General features: G+C 63.7%; 1 protein-coding gene across 1 annotated transcript in view; it reads right to left on the bottom strand.

Annotated features, from left to right (window-relative positions):
* The window catches only part of CACNA1S (calcium voltage-gated channel subunit alpha1 S), a gene marked incomplete at its 5' end in the record, with an annotated part of 40,672 nt that overhangs the window by 6,100 nt on the left and 16,773 nt on the right, over positions 1 to 17,799 (bottom strand). The window contains 21 exons of the mRNA XM_080651063.1: positions 287 to 389; positions 676 to 772; positions 1,765 to 1,892; positions 2,086 to 2,245; positions 2,789 to 2,880; positions 3,951 to 4,016; positions 6,673 to 6,801; positions 7,622 to 7,678; positions 7,939 to 8,022; positions 8,919 to 9,029; positions 10,014 to 10,172; positions 11,407 to 11,608; positions 12,335 to 12,481; positions 12,725 to 12,777; positions 13,616 to 13,723; positions 13,988 to 14,075; positions 14,798 to 14,904; positions 15,170 to 15,229; positions 15,879 to 16,008; positions 16,782 to 16,914; positions 17,604 to 17,755. Of these exons, the coding sequence (XP_080507189.1) occupies positions 287 to 389; positions 676 to 772; positions 1,765 to 1,892; positions 2,086 to 2,245; positions 2,789 to 2,880; positions 3,951 to 4,016; positions 6,673 to 6,801; positions 7,622 to 7,678; positions 7,939 to 8,022; positions 8,919 to 9,029; positions 10,014 to 10,172; positions 11,407 to 11,608; positions 12,335 to 12,481; positions 12,725 to 12,777; positions 13,616 to 13,723; positions 13,988 to 14,075; positions 14,798 to 14,904; positions 15,170 to 15,229; positions 15,879 to 16,008; positions 16,782 to 16,914; positions 17,604 to 17,755 (2,366 nt within the window). The remainder of the gene's footprint in view (positions 1 to 286; positions 390 to 675; positions 773 to 1,764; positions 1,893 to 2,085; positions 2,246 to 2,788; positions 2,881 to 3,950; positions 4,017 to 6,672; positions 6,802 to 7,621; positions 7,679 to 7,938; positions 8,023 to 8,918; positions 9,030 to 10,013; positions 10,173 to 11,406; positions 11,609 to 12,334; positions 12,482 to 12,724; positions 12,778 to 13,615; positions 13,724 to 13,987; positions 14,076 to 14,797; positions 14,905 to 15,169; positions 15,230 to 15,878; positions 16,009 to 16,781; positions 16,915 to 17,603; positions 17,756 to 17,799) is intronic.

Genomic DNA, 17,799 nt, shown 5'->3' with positions numbered 1-17,799 from the left:
CCCCGCTGGGCGCAGCCGCCTGGGGCTCTGCCACCCTCTCTCCTTCCCTCTTCGTTTTTTTTTTTGTTTTTTTTTTAAAATATATTTCTTATTGATTCCAGAGAGGAAGAGAGAGAGAGAGAGAAACATCCATGATGAGAGAGAATCATGGATCAGCTGCCTCCTGCACGCCCCACACTGGGGATGGAGCCCGCCACCCGGGCATGGGCCCTGACCGGGACTCGAACCCTGACCTCCTGGTTCCTAGGTCGACGCTCCACCCCTGAGCCACGCCGGCCGGGCTCACCTTCCGTCTTGATCTTGAGGGCCGTGCGCACCAGGGCAAAGAGGGTGGCGTTGAAGGTGACGGTGCCGTCACTGTTGAGGGGCATGTTCATGCCCACGAGCCGCTGTGCGGGGAGAGGGGGGGTTCGCTGCGGGGCGCGGACCCGGCCTGGCCATCCTCACCCGGTCTGTGGGCCAGGAGGGGCCGGGACATGAAGGCTGGGGGGGGGGGGCAGGACGCCCTTCACCGGGGGGTGGGGACGGAAGGATGAGTTGGGGGTGTTGTCAAGACTGGGGGAGGGGGGGCCTGGGGACCCGGGAGATGACGGCTCTGAGGTGGCTCGCCAGCTTCCCGCCCCACGATCCTGTGCCTCTGCCTGTCCCCGGGCCCCTCCCTGGTGCCGGGGTTACCTTACACGCCACGCGGTGGGGACAGAACTTCCCGAAGCCCAGCGGGGGCTGGATCCGCCGCAGCAGGGTCACCACGTCCAGGTGCTTGATGCGGCCCCTGCGGGAGACACGGCTGTGCGCCTGGCCGCCCGCCCACAGGCCCCTCCCGGCGCGGGGAACGGCGAGGGGACGAGGGCCGGGACAGGGAGCATGTCCGTATTTCCCAACCAGGCCTAAAAAATCCCTTTTTGATTTTTTAAAATATGCTTTTATTAATTTTTTTTTAGAGAGAGGGAGAGAGAGGAACATCAATGAGAGAGAATCATCATCTATCGGCTGCCTGCTGCACGCCCCCTGCTGGGGATCGAGTCTGAAACCCTGACCTGGTTCATAGGTCGATGCTCAACCACTCAGCCACACCGGCTGGGCCAGCCCCTCCCTCCCTCTCTCTCTCTTCTCTCTCTCTTTCTCTCTTCTCTCAGATAGAAGCCAGAATTCTCTCTCTCTCCAGGCCTGCAATCTGGACCTCACTTTCCCCGTGACAGAGCCTTCCTTGGGTTTTGGTCCAGCTGGTTGGGGGCTCTTGGGCTGTATTAATAGAGGTAGAAGGTATGGATCAGGGGAGGTGGAAGTTCACCTACGAATGACCCGTCTCCTGGGTCGCTGTCAGGGTTAAATGAGACAATACAGGCAGTGGTCAGCGCGGTGCCTGTCCCCCCGGGGAAACGGTCCTCAAATACGGATGCCCTGAGGGTCAGGGTAGGGGCAAGGCAGAACTGGCCCGGGTCTGTCTGAGTGGCCGGTGGTCAGATGGTCACGCATTGAGAGCCTGGTGAGGTACTGAGCACCCCCTGCCCCTGCTCCTACACCTGTCCACTCAGAACCTGGGTGGACATTTCCCAAGAAAGCCAGGAGGGGGCGCTGTGGAATCCCTTCCAACCTCCAACCCCCCAGGAGAGGAAGTCCTGTTCTCTGAGCCGGGACCTCGGATGTTGAAGGCACAGGCAGCCCGCTCATTCATAGCAAACCGGACGCGGGGACGGACGGGGTCTGAGACGGAGGGTGCACAGGGGAGGGAGGGAGGCCCCGGCGTCTGCGGCCCGGACTCACGTGGCCTCCGGGTCGTACTCCGCCCAGATGGCCTTGAACTCGTCCAGGTGGTGAGGGCCCAGGATGGACCAGTCCCGCGTGAGGTAGTCGAAGTTGTCCATGATGACCGCCACGAACAGATTGATGATCTGTCAGGGGGGACCCGGGGACCCCCGACATGGAAGGGGACCAGTGGGAGGGGGCTGCAGCCTATGGCCTGAGACCCCCGGCCTCTGGCCCCCACACGCCCCGGAGGTGGACCCGGGAGAGACGGCGCTGGCCAGGGAGGCCGGCCCAGCGCCCGCCCGCCCCGAGGCCCGCCGTGCCCGCCGGCCGGCTCACCAGGAAGGCGCAGAGCATGTAGAAGCTGATGAAATAGTAGTAGGCGAAGTTGGTGCCGCACGAGTACTCCTCGCCCGGCGCGTACTCGGACGCGGGGTCGCACGGCTTCCCGTAGCTGCTGGCCAATAGGACCTCCTGCCAGGCCTCGCCCGTCGCACACCTGCAAGGGAGGGGCTCGTGGGCGGGGGCAGGTGAGCAGACGGGGGCTGCCCCCCGAGTCGGGAGGTCAGTGTGAGCTGGATGGACCTCAGTTTCCCCTCTGCACCACAGTCCCCTGCTCTACCTATCGGGGCAGCAGAAGCAGGAGGTAAAAGACTAAGAAAACTGGGGGGGGGGGGGGGGGCGCGGTTCTTGGATGGAGGGGCAAAACCAATCCATGATGCAAGTCCCTGGGAGGGGGCAGCAAGAGCCAGCCCTGTCCCGACCCGGCTGAGGCAGGGTCAGAGGTCACCGAGGACTCCCCATGCCTCTGAAGGCCATGGGGGGACCTCCGTCTCCTGCTTCTGGGATGGGATTTGGGGGGACAGATGTAGGCACTCAGGCGCGGCTACGTCCTACGTGGGGCCCCGGGGACCACGAAGACGCCCCGGATGTGATGGGGACGGCAGAGTGCTAGCCCCTGAGCGCGGGGCCCCGTGTGGCCGCCCAGCCAGCCCGGCCTCCCGTGCAAAGGCCCCGGGGTCCGTGGGGCAGGGCCCCGTGCCTGAAGAGCAGCAGCACGGCCTGCGGGAAGGTCTGGAAGTTGTTGTTGCGGTTTATTTGGGTCCCGTCCACCAAGGCGATCTTCCCGAACATCTGCAAACACACGGGGCCGCCTGAGGGACCAGGCTGGGTCGGCAGGCCGCTGTCGCCCATCGGGCCCAGGCCCACCTCCCCTGAGCCCCTCCAGGTCCCCTCCCTTCCCGCTGTCTCAGCCCTGAAGCACATACACTGAGTGGCCAGATGATGATGATCTCTGAACGCATAATAACCTGGCCACTCAGTGTGTGTGTGTGTGTGTGTGTGTGTGTGTGTGTGTGTGTAGGTATTAGAGGTCCGGTGCATGAATTCGTGCATGGGTGGGGTCTGGCCAGCCTGGCCAGGGGGAGGGGACATGGGCGGTTGGCCGGCCTGCCTGCTGGTCGAACTCCCGGTCGAGGGGACAATTTGCATATTAGCTTTTTATTATATAGGATATAGACTGAGTGGCCAGATTATTATGCATTCAGAGATCATCACCATCTGGCCACTCAGTGTGTGTGTGTGTGTGTATATATATATATATATATATATATATATATATATATATATATATATATATATATATATATATATATATTAGAGGCCCGGTGCATGAATTCGTGCATGGGTGGGGTCGGCCAGCCTGGCCAGGGGTAGGGGACATGGACGGTTGGCCGGCCTGCCTGCTGTCAAACTCCCGGTCGAGGGGACCATTTGCATATTAGCCTTTTATTCTATAGGATAGACACTGAGTGGCCAGGTTATTATGCGTTCAGAGATCATCGTCATCTGGCCACGCTGCGTACATGGGACCGTTTGTGGGGTTGGATGAGACTCTTTAGGTTGAGCCCAAGCAAAGCAGGGGGGTGGGGGTGAGGGGTGGGAGGCAGGCAAGCTTCCCTACCAGCAGGCCGACTGGGGGGCTCGCTGTAGAGAAGGGGCGGCTCTCACGGGAGGTGGGCTGAACCCCCTCGGGGCCTCTAATGGGCCTGAGACACAGCCTGGCCCCTGGGCTTGCCTCCGCCTGACTCACTCACACGGCGACAGCGGGGACCACGGGCTGCCAGACGGGCCAGCAGGAGGGGGCGCCCAGCCCCGCCAGGACCACGGTGCCTCTGAGGCGGGAGGCCCCCCGGCGCCCTCACCTGCATGCCGATGACCGCGTAGATGAAGAACAGCATGACGATGAGCAGGGCCACGTAGGGCAGGGCCTGGGGGGAAGGAGGGGGCGTGAGGCTTTCCTGCTCTGGGCCTGCCTCCCCCAGCTCAGCAGGGACCCCAGGCCCCCCAGGACTGGGCAGACGGGCGGATGTCCGCGGGATCCCCAGGGGGAGGGCCGGGCGGATGTCTGTGGGGAGGGCCGGGAGGATGTCTGTGGGATCCCCAGGGGGAGGGCCGGGAGGATGTCTATGGGATCCCCAGGGGGAGGGCCGGGAGGATGTCTATGGGATCCCCGGGGGGAGGGCCGGGAGGATGTCCATGGGGTCTCCATGGGGAGGGCTGGGAGGATGTCTATGGGATCCCCGCGGGGAGGGCCGGGAGGATGTCTATGGGATCCCCGTGGGGAGGGCCGGGAGGATGTCCGTGGGGTCCCCGTGGGGAGGGCCGGGAGGATGTCCGTGGGATCCCCAGGGGGAGGGCCGGGAGGATGTCTATGGGATCCCCGCGGAGAGGGCCGGATGTCTGTGGGATCCCCGGGGGGAGGGCCGGGAGGATGTCTATGGGATCCCCGCGGAGAGGGCCGGATGTCTGTGGGATCCCCAGGGGGAGGGCCGGGAGGATGTCTATGGGATCCCCAGGGGGAGGGCCGGGAGGATGTCTATGGGATCCCCAGGGGGAGGGCCGGGAGGATGTCCGTGGGGTCCCCGGGGGGAGGGCCGGGAGGATGTCTATGGGATCCCCGCGGGGAGGGCCGGGAGGATGTCTATGGGATCCCCGGGGGGAGGGCCGGGAGGATGTCTATGGGATCCCCGCGGGGAGGGCCGGGAGGATGTCTATGGGATCCCCGGGGGGAGGGCCGGGAGGATGTCTATGGGATCCCCGGGGGGAGGGCCGGGTGGATGTCTATGGGATCCCCGCGGGGAGGGCCGGGAGGATGTCTATGGGATCCCCAGGGGGAGGGCCGGGAGGATGTCTATGGGATCCCCGTGGGGAGGGCCAGGAGGATGTCCATGGGGTCTCCATGGGGAGGGCTGGGAGGATGTCCGTGGGGTCCCCGTGGGGAGGGCCGGGAGGATGTCCGTGGGATCCCCAGGGGGAGGGCCGGGAGGATGTCTATGGGATCCCCGCGGAGAGGGCCGGATGTCTGTGGGATCCCCGGGGGGAGGGCCGGGAGGATGTCTATGGGATCCCCAGGGGGAGGGCCGGGAGGATGTCTATGGGATCCCCAGGGGGAGGGCCGGGAGGATGTCTATGGGATCCCCAGGGGGAGGGCCGGGAGGATGTCCGTGGGGTCCCCGGGGGGAGGGCCGGGCGGATGTCTATGGGATCCCCGGGGGGAGGGCCGGGCGGATGTCCGTGGGGCCCCCAGGGGGAGGGCCGGGCGGATGTCCGTGGGGTCCCCAGGGGGAGGGCCGGGCGGATGTCCGTGGGGTCCCCGGGGGGAGGGCCGGGCGGATGTCTATGGGATCCCCAGGGGGAGGGCCGGGAGGATGTCCGTGGGGTCCCCGGGGGGAGGGCCGGGAGGATGTCTATGGGATCCCCGCGGGGAGGGCCGGGAGGATGTCTATGGGATCCCCGGGGGGAGGGCCGGGAGGATGTCTATGGGATCCCCGCGGGGAGGGCCGGGAGGATGTCTATGGGATCCCCGGGGGGAGGGCCGGGAGGATGTCTATGGGATCCCCGGGGGGAGGGCCGGGTGGATGTCTATGGGATCCCCGCGGGGAGGGCCGGGAGGATGTCTATGGGATCCCCAGGGGGAGGGCCGGGAGGATGTCTATGGGATCCCCGTGGGGAGGGCCAGGAGGATGTCCATGGGGTCTCCATGGGGAGGGCTGGGAGGATGTCCGTGGGGTCCCCGTGGGGAGGGCCGGGAGGATGTCCGTGGGATCCCCAGGGGGAGGGCCGGGAGGATGTCTATGGGATCCCCGCGGAGAGGGCCGGATGTCTGTGGGATCCCCGGGGGGAGGGCCGGGAGGATGTCTATGGGATCCCCGCGGAGAGGGCCGGATGTCTGTGGGATCCCCAGGGGGAGGGCCGGGAGGATGTCTATGGGATCCCCGCGAAGAGGGCCGGATGTCTGTGGGATCCCCAGGGGGAGGGCCGGGAGGATGTCTATGGGATCCCCGCGGAGAGGGCCGGATGTCTGTGGGATCCCCAGGGGGAGGGCCGGGAGGATGTCTATGGGATCCCCAGGGGGAGGGCCGGGAGGATGTCTATGGGATCCCCAGGGGGAGGGCCGGGAGGATGTCCGTGGGGTCCCCGGGGGGAGGGCCGGGCGGATGTCTATGGGATCCCCGCGGGGAGGGCCGGGCGGATGTCCGTGGGGCCCCCAGGGGGAGGGCCGGGCGGATGTCCGTGGGGTCCCCAGGGGGAGGGCCGGGCGGATGTCCGTGGGGTCCCCGGGGGGAGGGCCGGGCGGATGTCTATGGGATCCCCCGGGGGAGGGCCAGGAGGATGTCTATGGGATCCCCGTGGGGAGGGCCGGGAGGATGTCTATGGGATCCCCAGGGGGAGGGCCGGGAGGATGTCTATGGGATCCCCAGGGGGAGGGCCGGGAGGATGTCTATGGGATCCCCGCGGGGAGGGCCGGGAGGATGTCCGTGGGGTCCCCGGGGGGAGGGCCGGGAGGATGTCCGTAGGATCCCCGGGGGGAGGGCCACGTGGATGTCTGTGGGGTCCCCGGGGGGGGGGGGGCCGGGCGCGCACCTGGAAGGACTTGATGAAGGTCCACAGCAGGGTGCGCACGCCCTCGGCCCGGCTCAGCAGCTTGATCAGCCTCATGACCCGGAACAGGCGGAAGAAGGCGCTGGAGATGCGGGCGCTCTCGTCGGGGTCCTGCGGGGCGGCAGCCCCAGAGGCCGGGGGTCAGGGGTCGGGTCAGGCAGGGCGGGGTGCAGTGTGTGGGGGAGATGAGAGTCCCTGTGGGTCGTGTGGCCTCAGCACTGGCCCAGCCTGGCCTCTGGGGCCTCCGGCCTCATCTCACCTTCTCTCTCTCTCTTTTATTTTATTTTTTATATATTTTATATATATATTTTTTTTTTACAGAGAGGAAGGGAGAGGGATAGAGAGTTAGAAACATCAATGATGAGAGAGAATCATGGATCGGCCGCCTCCTGCACGCCCCCTACTGGGGGTCGAGGACAACCCGGGCATGTGCCCTGACGGGGAATCGAACCCGGGACCCTTCAGTCCCCAGGCCGACGCTCTATCCACTGAGCCACACCGGCTCGGGCTCATCTCACCTTCTCTTGAAGCTGCCCCCTGAGCAGCCTCCCCCCCACCCCCCGCCCCAGGGTCCTCCCAGCGCAGAGCGTCCCGAAGGCTCCCTCACACCTCTGCCCCCGTGACCTGGCCACGCCCCAACCAGGCCGCCTCTGCCCTGCGCTCCCCTCAGATGCCCGGTGACCCTGGAAGGGGAGAACCCTCCCCTCCTCCACCCCTCCCCCCCCCCCCCCCCCCAGTTTCCAGGGCGCTGAGAACCCCACGGCATCCATGCGTGAGCCATGCATGTTCTACCACAGAGCCTGCCCCACCCTGACCCGGGCCCTGGGGTGGGGGCACTGCTCTGGGGGAGGCAGTCCTGAGTGCGGGTCCCCCCCATGCACCCGGCCAGGCCTCAGCGTGCAGGCAGCGGGCGCATGCAGCCGGGAATTACCACGGTGCCGCAGCCGCCACCCAGGCAGTACAGCCCCCCACTGGAGGCCAGGAAGGTCTGTGGAGAGAAGCGATGGGGGGCGGGGGGGGGAGAGGAGGAAGGACATGGTAGGAGGGCAAGAGAGAAAGAGACAGTGAGGCCGGGCATGGAGGCCCAAGGGGCAGCCCGTCGCGGGTGGGAGTCGGGCGGGGGGTGGGGGGTGAGTGTGAAGACCAAGCCATGGGGACAGGGAGGCCACAGGCTGGGGGCCGGGGAGCAGAAAGGAGGAGAGACAAACAGGCCCAGGTCCCCCCTCACCGCCCCCTCCCTCCACTCACGTCGATCTCGCTGAGGATAACGTCGATGATGCTGCCGATGACGATCAGGAAGTCAAACACGTTCCAGGGGTCCCCGAAGTAGCCCTGGGGGGACAGGGATGGGAATCAGGGTGAGCAGGCACGGAGAGAGGCGCTCCGGAGGGAGGCCAGCAGGGGGGGTGGGAATGCAGACTTGGGGCCAGGCCCAGGCCCAGGCTCAGGGGGCTCCCCTCCCCTGGAGCTCCTACCCCCCCCGCCCCCCCCCCGCCCCCCCCCCCGACTCCTAGGCCCTCCCCCCTCTCGTCCTTAGTTTCCTCCAGCCATAAAGGGGTCAGTGGGCCCGGCCGGCGTGGCTCAGGGGCTGAGCATCCACCTATAAACCAGGAGGCCGGGGTTCGATTCCCGGTCAAGGGCACATGCCCGGGTTGCGGGCTCGATCCCCAGTGTGGGGCGTGCAGGAGGCAGCCGATCCATGGTTCTCTCTCCTCATGGATGTTCCTCTCTCTCCCTTCTTCTCTGAAGTCAATAAAAAAAAAAATATGTCTTAAAAAAATAAAAATAATAAAGTGGTCAGTGTCAGGGGGTTGGGAACTCAGGGTTTGGGGTCCAGGTCCGGATGGGGAGCTCTTTCATCCGTCCCTCTCGGAGCCCGGCCTTGGCTGGGCAGTGCAGACCAGCCAGGGTGCGGCTGGGCTGGGTATGAGGTGGTGGACTGGGGAGCCAAGGACACAGCAAGGGGCCCCCCCCCGCCCCCAGCCATGGGCTGAGCCTCAGAAGCCGGGCTCGGAGCGGGGGAGGGGGGGGGGAAGGGGGAGGGGGACGACAGCCTGATTATCTTGCCCGTCCATGTCTGCAGGTGGACACGGCCAAGGGGGTGAGTAGCTGGGGAGCCCACGAAGGCCTTCCGTAGAACAGGCTGGCGGCAGGATGGGGGGGGGGGCGGGATGAGAAGGCCCCTCCCCGGCCTCAGCCGCTCGCCTGGCCCGTGGCCCAGCACTCACCTTGGCCTTGAACGCCATGAGCTTGAGGATCATCTCCAGGGTGAAGATGATGGTGAAGGCCACGTTGAGGATGTCCGAGATGTGGTTCATCTCCTCTGACTGGTTGTAGTGCTGGGGGTGAGGGGGGGGTGCACAGGACAGGGTTGGGGGGGGCGGTCTGGCTTCCCCATCCCGCAAATGGCATTCCCCAGAGCCTCCTCCCCCTTCCTCGGGCCCCCGGCTCTCTTTAATCTCAAAACACTGGGAGCCAGCCGGGCCGGTGTGGCTCTGTGTTTGAGCGTCAATCTATGAACCAGGAGGTCACGGTTCGATTCCCGGCCGGGGCACATGCCCGGGGTTGCGGGCTCGATCCCCAGGGTGCCCTGACTGGGAATCGAACCTCGACCCTCCTGGTTCATTGGTCGACGCTCAACCACGGAGCCACGCCGGCCTGGCCCGAATTACCTCTTTAATAAACAGTCTGGCCCTGGCTGGTGTGGCTCAGTGGACAGAGTGTCGGACTGCAGACGGAAGGGACCCGGGTTTGATTCCCGGTCAAGGGCCCATGCCTGGGTTGCAGGCTCGATCCCCAGGGTGGGGGCGTGCGGGAGGCAGCCGATCCACGATTCTCTCTCCTCATGGAGGTTTCTCTCTCTCTCTCTCTCTCCCTCTCCCTTCCTGTCTGAAATCAATAAAAATATATTTATCTTTTTTTTAAAAATTTTTATTTTTTTAAATATATTTTATTGATTTTTTTACAGAGAGGAAGGGAGAGGGATAGATAGTTAGAAACATCGATGAGAGAGAAACATCAATCAGCTGCCTCCTGCACACCTCCCACTGAGGATGTGCCCGCCACCAAGGTACATGCCCTTGACCGGAATCGAACCCGGGACCTTTCAGTCTGCAGTCTGACGCTCTATCCGCTGAGCCACACCGGTTTCGGCAATAAAAATATATTTTAAAAAAATAAAAAATAAACAGCCAGGCTCCTGGCAACAAGGCGTGGGCCGGTTCACGCCTCTATCCCGAGGGGCACTGGGAAGAATAGATTGGGGGGGGGGGGGCCAGCCTGGACCCCGACCCACCTGGGCCCCAGCCCGGCCCGGCCCTCACCTGCATGCCCAGGCAGATGGTGTTGAGCATGATGAGGGCGAACATCAGGTACTCGAAGTAGGACGAGGTGACCACGTACCACACCTGGTACTGGTACGGGTTCTTGGGGATGTAGCACTTCAGGGGGCGGGCCTTCAGGGCATACTGCACACACTGGCGCTGAGACACACGCAAGGGGCCGTCAGCCCGGAGCCACCCCCCCCCCCCCGCCACGCCCCCACACCCACGGGCGGGAGGGAACCCCCCCCACCCCCCCTCTGGCACGTCGGGGCCTGTGGCTGAGGGTCTCTGCTGGACCCGTTAGGGCAGGGGTGGGGAACCTTTCTTCCCGCCAAGGGCCACTGGGAGGGGGTATGACATCATTCGCGGGCCATACGAAACGATCCACTTAAAGGACGATCGATGATTCTCTCTCTCATCATTGATGCTGCTCTCTCTCTCTCTCTCTCATCATTGATGTTGCTCTCTCTCTCTCTCCCTCCCTTCATCTCTAAAATCAATAAAAATACATTTTAAAAACAACAGCCGAAACCGGTTTGGCTCAGTGGATAGAGCGTCGGCCTGCGGACTGAAGGATCCCGGGTTCGATTCCGGTCAAGGGCATGTACCTTGGTTGCGGGCACATCCCCAGTGGGAGGTGTGCAGGAGGCAGCTGATCGATGTTTCTCTCTCATCGATGTTTCTAACTCCCTATCCCTCTCCCTTCCTCTCTGTAAAAAATCAATGAAATATATTTAAAAAATATATATATATATATATATATTTATACACACACACACTGAGTGGCCAGATGATTATGATCGCTGAACGCATAATAATCTGGCCACTCAGTGTGTGTGTGTGTATGTATGTGTGTGTGTGTGTGTGTGTGTGTGTGTGTATATATATATATATATGTGTGTGTGTGTGTGTGTATATATATATATATATATATATATATATATATATATATATATATATTAGAGGCCCGGTGCATGAATTCGTGCATGGGTGGGGTCGGCCAGCCTGGCCAGGGGGAGGAGACATGGGCGGTTGGTGGGCCTGCCTGCTGGTCGAACTCCTGGTCGAGGGAACCATTTGCATATTAGCCTTTTATTATATAGGATGTACACTGTGTGGTCAGATTATTATGCATTCAGGGATCATCATCATCTGGCCACTCAGTATATATATATATATATATATATATATATATATATATATAATCAGAGAGAAAGGGAGAGGGAGGGGGAGAGAGCATCAATGATGAGAGAGAATCATGGGTCGGCTGCCTCCTGCACGCCCCCTCCTGGGGATCGAGCCCGCATGTGCCCTGACGGGGAATGGAACCGTGACCTCCGGGTTCACAGGTCGAGGCTCAGCCTCTGAGCCGCGGGCCGGGCTGGGCCGGCACCTGGTTCTTGTCCAGCTCGCAGTTCTTGTACTCGGTCTCGCCCTGCTCCTGGAAGGTGACGATGACGAAGCCCACGAAGATGTTCATCATGAAGAAGGCGATGAGGATGATGTAGACGATGAAGAAGATGGCCATCTCCACCCGGTAGTTGTGGACGGGGCCCTTGTCCTCCTCGTACGCGTCGATGGCCTTGTACAGGAGCCTGGGGCGGGCGGGGGAGACGGGGCGGGCTGGGTGGCCGAGCAGGGGGCCAGGCCAGGGCGGAGGCTTTGCCCGCCCCCCCCCCCCCGCCCCTCAGGGGAACGTGTGCGCAGTGAGCGATGGGAGAACAAGTCAGATGGTGCCCGGGAAGCCTGGGACAGATCCCAGAATGCACCTGCCTTTCCCTGGGGGGCCCCCTCCCCCAATCCCTCAGAGAGCCCTACACAGATGGAGAGATTGCTCAGAGCCCCTGCCCCTCAGACTCTCTTTGGAATGACAAGTCCTCTAGAGTCTAGCCCTGTGGTCGGCAAACAAGCGGCTCGCGAGCCACAGGCGGCTCTTTGGCCCCTGGAGTGTGGCTCTTCCACAAAATACCACGGCCTGGGCGAGTCTATGTTGAAGAAGTGGCGTTAGAAGACGTTTACGTTTAAAAAATGTGGCTCTCCAGAGAAATGTCCATCGCTGCACTGTTGATATTTGGCTCTGCGGACGAAGGAGTTTGCCGACCACTGGCCTAGACCAAGCCTGTCAAACTCAAAGGCTAACACGGGCCAAATAAACGAGGCGTGTGGCCCGCCGGCCGCGAGTTTGACACGCTTGGTTAGACCGTCGGAGCCCGGGGCTGGGCTGAGCCCCGCCCAGGGGCCTGGGGGCTGGGGAGGGACTGAGGGACCCCTGGCCCTGCCCGACCATGTCCTGGGGGCCCCGGGGCCCCGCCCTCACTCACTGCGGCCACCCCTCGAAGGTGGAGACCGTGAAGAGGGACATCATGGCCGACAGCACGTTGTCGAAGTGGAAGTCATTGTGCACCCACTCGCGGCGGCGCACCTCCATCTGCGTGGGGTCCCCGTCCTTGTAGATGTAGTAATAGCCCCTTCACGGGATTGGGGGGGGGCGGGGAGTCACTGCACTGGGCATGGCTGGGCCGGCCCCGCCCCCACTCCTCCGGGCCCTGGGCAGTGAGTGTGCAGGACAAATGGAGGTCGAGATCGGACCCGAGGGGACACGTCTGGCCACCCCTTTCGGGATGAGGGGCTTCGTCCCATCCCCCCAGCCTGGCGAAGGGCCCGCCCGCTGGGTACCCCCCCCCCCCCGACTCTCGCAGAGCCTCGCGCACCTGCATTCCTCCTCCGTCATCTTGGACAAGTCATTGCAGCTGAAGAACTTCCCCTGCGCCGGGGACAGGGACAGAGGGAGCGGGAGGGGAGGAGGGAGGGTGATGCATTGTCATGGAAACAGGGATCCAAGGACGGGCCGGAGAAGGAAGGCGGAATGTCTGGACCGAGGAGCTTCCATCTTCCTCCCAGAGACTGGCCAACCACAGACCAGTCCTCCCACGCCCTCAGCCTGCTCCCGACCCCTAGCCCCGGCCCTGACCCGGGGAAGCAGCCCCGTGCCTGTGTGATGAATGAATGAATGAATGAATGATGAATGAATGTCATCGCATGTCTAAGTCTGGTGATTTTCAAGCAGGACACGTGGGGGCAGGAGAAGACCGGGTCCGGGAAGGAGGAGCTGGGGCGTCGGGGCTGTGCTCAGGGTCAATCTCTACGTCCCGAAGATGGTCCCAGAGCCGGGGCGTCGGGAGGGACCCCCAGCAGGGCTGGTCCCTGGGGAGGAACTGAGCACCGTGCTGTCCCCGAAAGTGAGGACAGAATGGGGTCGGCACCCAGATGTGTGAGATGGGACCCCTGCCCTCAGCGTTCCTGGGAGACGGAATGAGGCCCGACACCCCAGCCGGTACTCGGGGTGCAGAAGCCCAGGAGACGAGGAGGAGGAGGAGGAGGAGGAGGGGGAGGAGGAGGAGGAGGGGGAACTGACAGGCGGGAGGGGCGGTTGCAGGCCGGGCAGGTGTGGGGTGTCACCTGCCTCCTCCAGGAGAAGCCAGGAAGACAGCGGACACAGGGGGAGCCTGGAGGGGGGTCCCCAGGTGGGGGCTCCCTTAGCCGAGGCAGGAAGGGGCCGCTCTGGCCTTGGCCCCTGGCAGGCACCTGGGGGGCGGGCTTACCTTGAAGAGCTGGACCCCCACGCAGGCGAAAATGAACTGCAGGAGGGTGGTGACCAGGACGATGTTGCCGATGGTGCGGATGGCCACGAACACGCATTGCACCACGTGCTGCGGAGGGAGGGGCGCTGGGGCCAGGCGGCAGCAGCCCGCCCCCCTGGTCCGGCGGAGGGGACCCAGGACCTGCAGCTGCCCGGAGCCCCCGCTGGTTGCAGGCAGAGGGGGGGGATGGGGGAGGGGGAATGGGGGGAGCCCGGCTGCCCAGCCTCATCCTCAGCCCCCACGACGGGCAGAGGCCACGGGAAGTGGCCAGACGCTGGGCTGAGGACCCTGGAGTTGCCCCCACCCCCACCGGGTGCTGCCAGGTCCTCTCACCTTCAGCCCTTTGGCTCGGTTGATGGCTCTCAGGGGTCGGAGCACCCTCAGCACCCTCAGGATCTTCACCACGGAGATGGAGCTGGACCTGGGGAGGCGGTGGGGGGGCGGGGCTGAGAACAAGGGGGCGGGGCTGGGGCTGGGGCAGGGCTAAGGACAGGCTGAGGGCGGGGCAGAGAGTGGGGGCGGGCCAAGGGCGAGTGTGCGTATGGCTGAAGGTGTGGCCGAGGGCGTGGCCAGAGGCGGGGCTAAGGACAGGCCGAGGGCGGGGCCGAGGGCGAGGTTGAGGATGGAACGGTGTGAATGGCTGAAGGTGTGACCGAGGGCGTGGCCGGAGGCGGGGCTAAGGGCAGCTGCTCTGGCCTCCACCTCCTCCAGCCTCCTGCTCTCTAGGGCCTCTTTCTGCCTGAACACTGCCCCCTTCCCACCTTTCCCCCGGCTGGGTGTGGGCCGCCCAGGTAGAGCTGCCTCCAGGTACGGGGCCGAGCTCCCATCCCCCACCAGCAGCACAGAGTGGGCCTCCTGTATGGGGAGGAGGGGGTGCAATCTCGACTCCCCCATCAGACTGGGAGCACCAAGCGTAGGGGCCATGCTCCCCCCCACCAGGGGCTGCTGGGACTGCCTCTCCTCCCAGATCCCCTCCTGGTCGCCAGCTCTGCCCACCGGGCATGGGCACTCCAGTCCCGTGGGTGACAACCTTAGGACCTGGCCCCGTCGATGTCTGTGGGACCCCCACCCTGTGGCTTGGTGCCCTGAGGCCCTGGCTTGGAGCAGAGGGGCCCCCGCCCCGGCCGGCCTGCCCCTGCTCACGGGAGGCCCATGGAGATGAGGGACACAGCCACCACCAGCAGGTCCAGGATGTTGAAGTAGTTGCGGCAGAAGGAGCCCTTGTGCAGGAAGGCGCCGTACGTCGTCATCTGGGGAGACGAGAGCCCCCGGGTGGGGACGAGCTGCCGACAGGCTGTGCCCCACGAGGAGGGGCCTCACCCAGGCTGTGAGCTGACACCCCATCTGCTCCTGGGTTCTGCTCTTGCCCTACCTCTCTCCACCTTCTTGCTTTCCCTCACCGCTGCCACCCGGCCCTGGGGTGAGTGCTGAGTGAGGGAAAGCCACACCAGGTCGGGGTCCCTGGCCCAGAGACACTCCATGCCCCAGCGGGAGCCACCCCGGGCCTTCACTCACCTTGAGGACAATCTCCACAGTGAAGACAGAGGTGAAGGCGATGTCAAAATACCCGAGGATCTGGGGACAGGGCCGGGGAGAGGAAGGGCAGAATATCACCACCATCATCACCATCACCACCACCATCATCATCATCATCACCACAACCATCACCACCATCATCATCACCACCATCATCACCACCATCATCATCATCACTATCATCATCACCACCATCATCACCACCATCATCATCACCATCATCATCACCATCATCCTCACCACCATCATCACCACCACCATCATCATCATAACCTTCATCACCACCATCATCATCACCACCATCATCATCATCATCACTATCATCATCACCACCATCATCACCACCATCATCATCACCATCATCATCACCATCACCATCATCATCACCTTCATCACCACCATCATCATCACCATCATCATCATCATCACCACAACCATCACCACCATCACCACCATCATCATCACTGCCATTATCATCACCATCATCACCATCATCACCACCATCATCATCACCATCATTACCACAATCATCACCTCCACCATCACCATCACCATCACCATCATCACCATCATTATCACCATCACCATCACCATCACCATCACCATCACCATCACCATCACCAATCACCAACCCAGAGTGAGGTGTGCAGAGACTGAGGTCTGGGGTGGGGCGCTGAGCCGCCCTCACCTGGTTCCTCATGGACTCGGCCTGGATGGGGTCCTCGGCGGCCAGGGCGGCACTGCTGAGCATGATGAAGAGCAGGATGAAGTTGGTGAACCAGGTGGCGTTGACGATGCGATGACAGAGGACGCGAAACCTGTGGGGACGGGAGGGTTCGGGGACCTGTGAGTTCCTGGGCACTCAGGCCTCCCCGGCCCCCTCTGTCCTGCAGGGGGCACTGGGTCACTCCCTTCCGGTCTGGGGAGAATAGCGGCATCTGGACGGCCCTCTGGCTGGCCAGGCAGCGGCCCTGCCACCATTCTGTTCCTGCAGCCTCAGCCTCATCTCCCAAGCCGGTCCCTCCTACCCCCTCTCCTCCCACCATTCCACCACCTACAGCTTCCCCCCCAAAAGAAGGGGACAGCCCTCTCCACATGGAGGCAGGCGGAGGGAACTCTTTGAAGACAATAGCCTGTGTATTTTCAAAGGCGTGAAATGGGACCCGGCCGGCGTGGCTCAGTGTTTGAGCATTGATCCATGAACCAGGAGGTCACGGTTCGATTCCAGGTCAGGGCACAGGCCTGGGTTGCGGGCTCGATCCCCAGTGGGGGGCGTGCAGGAGGCAGCCGGTCCATGCTTCTCTCTCGTCGTGGATGTTTCTCTCTCTCTCCCTCTCCCTTCCTCTCGGGAATCAATAAAAACGTATTTCAAAATAAATAAATAAAATTACTCTCAGAAAGGATCCAGTGTAGCCAGTTCCTCCCCCGGAGATGCTGGCGTGGTAGACGGGGCACCAGGCCTTCAGCTCAAAGAATGAGGTTCTCCCAGAGCAACTGCAGGCCCCGCGCATCTTCCCAGAGCAGGAAGCGGCCCCCTCAGAGCCCTGTACGCCCCCCCCCCCCCACAATGCAGCAGCCAGGGGCCACCCACTTGTTGGTGGGGCTGAAGATGAAGAAGGAGCTGGCTTCCGGGATGGGCACCGCCTTCTCTTTCAGCTGCAGCTCGGCCAGGGGCCGCGGGCGCGGGCTCAGGGGGATCTCGGGCTCATCTTCTTCGTCGTCGCCTGTAGGGAGTGGCACCCTCTGTCCCGGGTGCTCACAGCCCGGGGTGGGGGAGGGGACACGCAGTAGGGGGCACAGGAGGGCCTGTCCTGGGGGCACCCTCTGTCTTGGATGCTCACAGCCCGGGGTGGGGCAGGGGACACGCGGTAGGGGCACACGAGGGCCTGTCCTGGGGGCACCCTCTGTCTTGGATGCTCACAGCCTGGGGTGGGGGAGGGGACACGCGGTAGGGGGCCCCCCGAGGGACTGTCCTGGGGGCACCCTCTGTCCTGGATGCTCACAGCCCGGGGTGGGGGAGGGGACACGCGGTAGGGGCCCACGGGGGCCTGTCCTGGGGGCACCCTCTGTCCTGGATGCTCACAGCCCGGGGTGGGGGAGGGGACACGCGGTAGGGGCCCACGGGGGCCTGTCCTGGGGGCACCCTCTGTCTTGGATGCTCACAGCCTGGGGTGGGGGAGGGGACACGCGGTAGGGGGCCCCCCCGAGGGACTGTCCTGGGGGCACCCTCTGTCCTGGATGCTCACAGCCCGGGAGTGGGGGGAGGGGACACGCGGTAGGGGCCCACGGGGGCCTGTCCTGGGGGCACTCTCTGTCTTGGATGCTCACAGCCTGGGGTGGAGGAGGGGACACGCGGTAGGGGGCCACGAGGGCCTGTCCCCCCCCCCACCCAGAGGAAGCCCAGGACGCTCACCTGGGAAGTCAGCCGAGGGGTAGGGGTCCTTCACCTCATTGACGTTGGACTCGAACTCATCGATCTTCAGCTGCCGGAAGGGACACGAGGAAGACAGTGGTGAGGAGCAGAGGTTCCCTGGGGGCGGGGCCGGCGTAGGCTCTGCCCCCCGACTCCCCTACAGCCTGGGACAGGGGACGCGACGCCATTCCCTTTT

The sequence above is a fragment of the Plecotus auritus genome (assembly GCF_963455305.1).
Source record: "Plecotus auritus genome assembly, chromosome: 14".
NCBI lineage: Eukaryota > Metazoa > Chordata > Mammalia > Chiroptera > Vespertilionidae > Plecotus > Plecotus auritus.
This window is presented reverse-complemented; position numbering and strand designations above follow the sequence as displayed.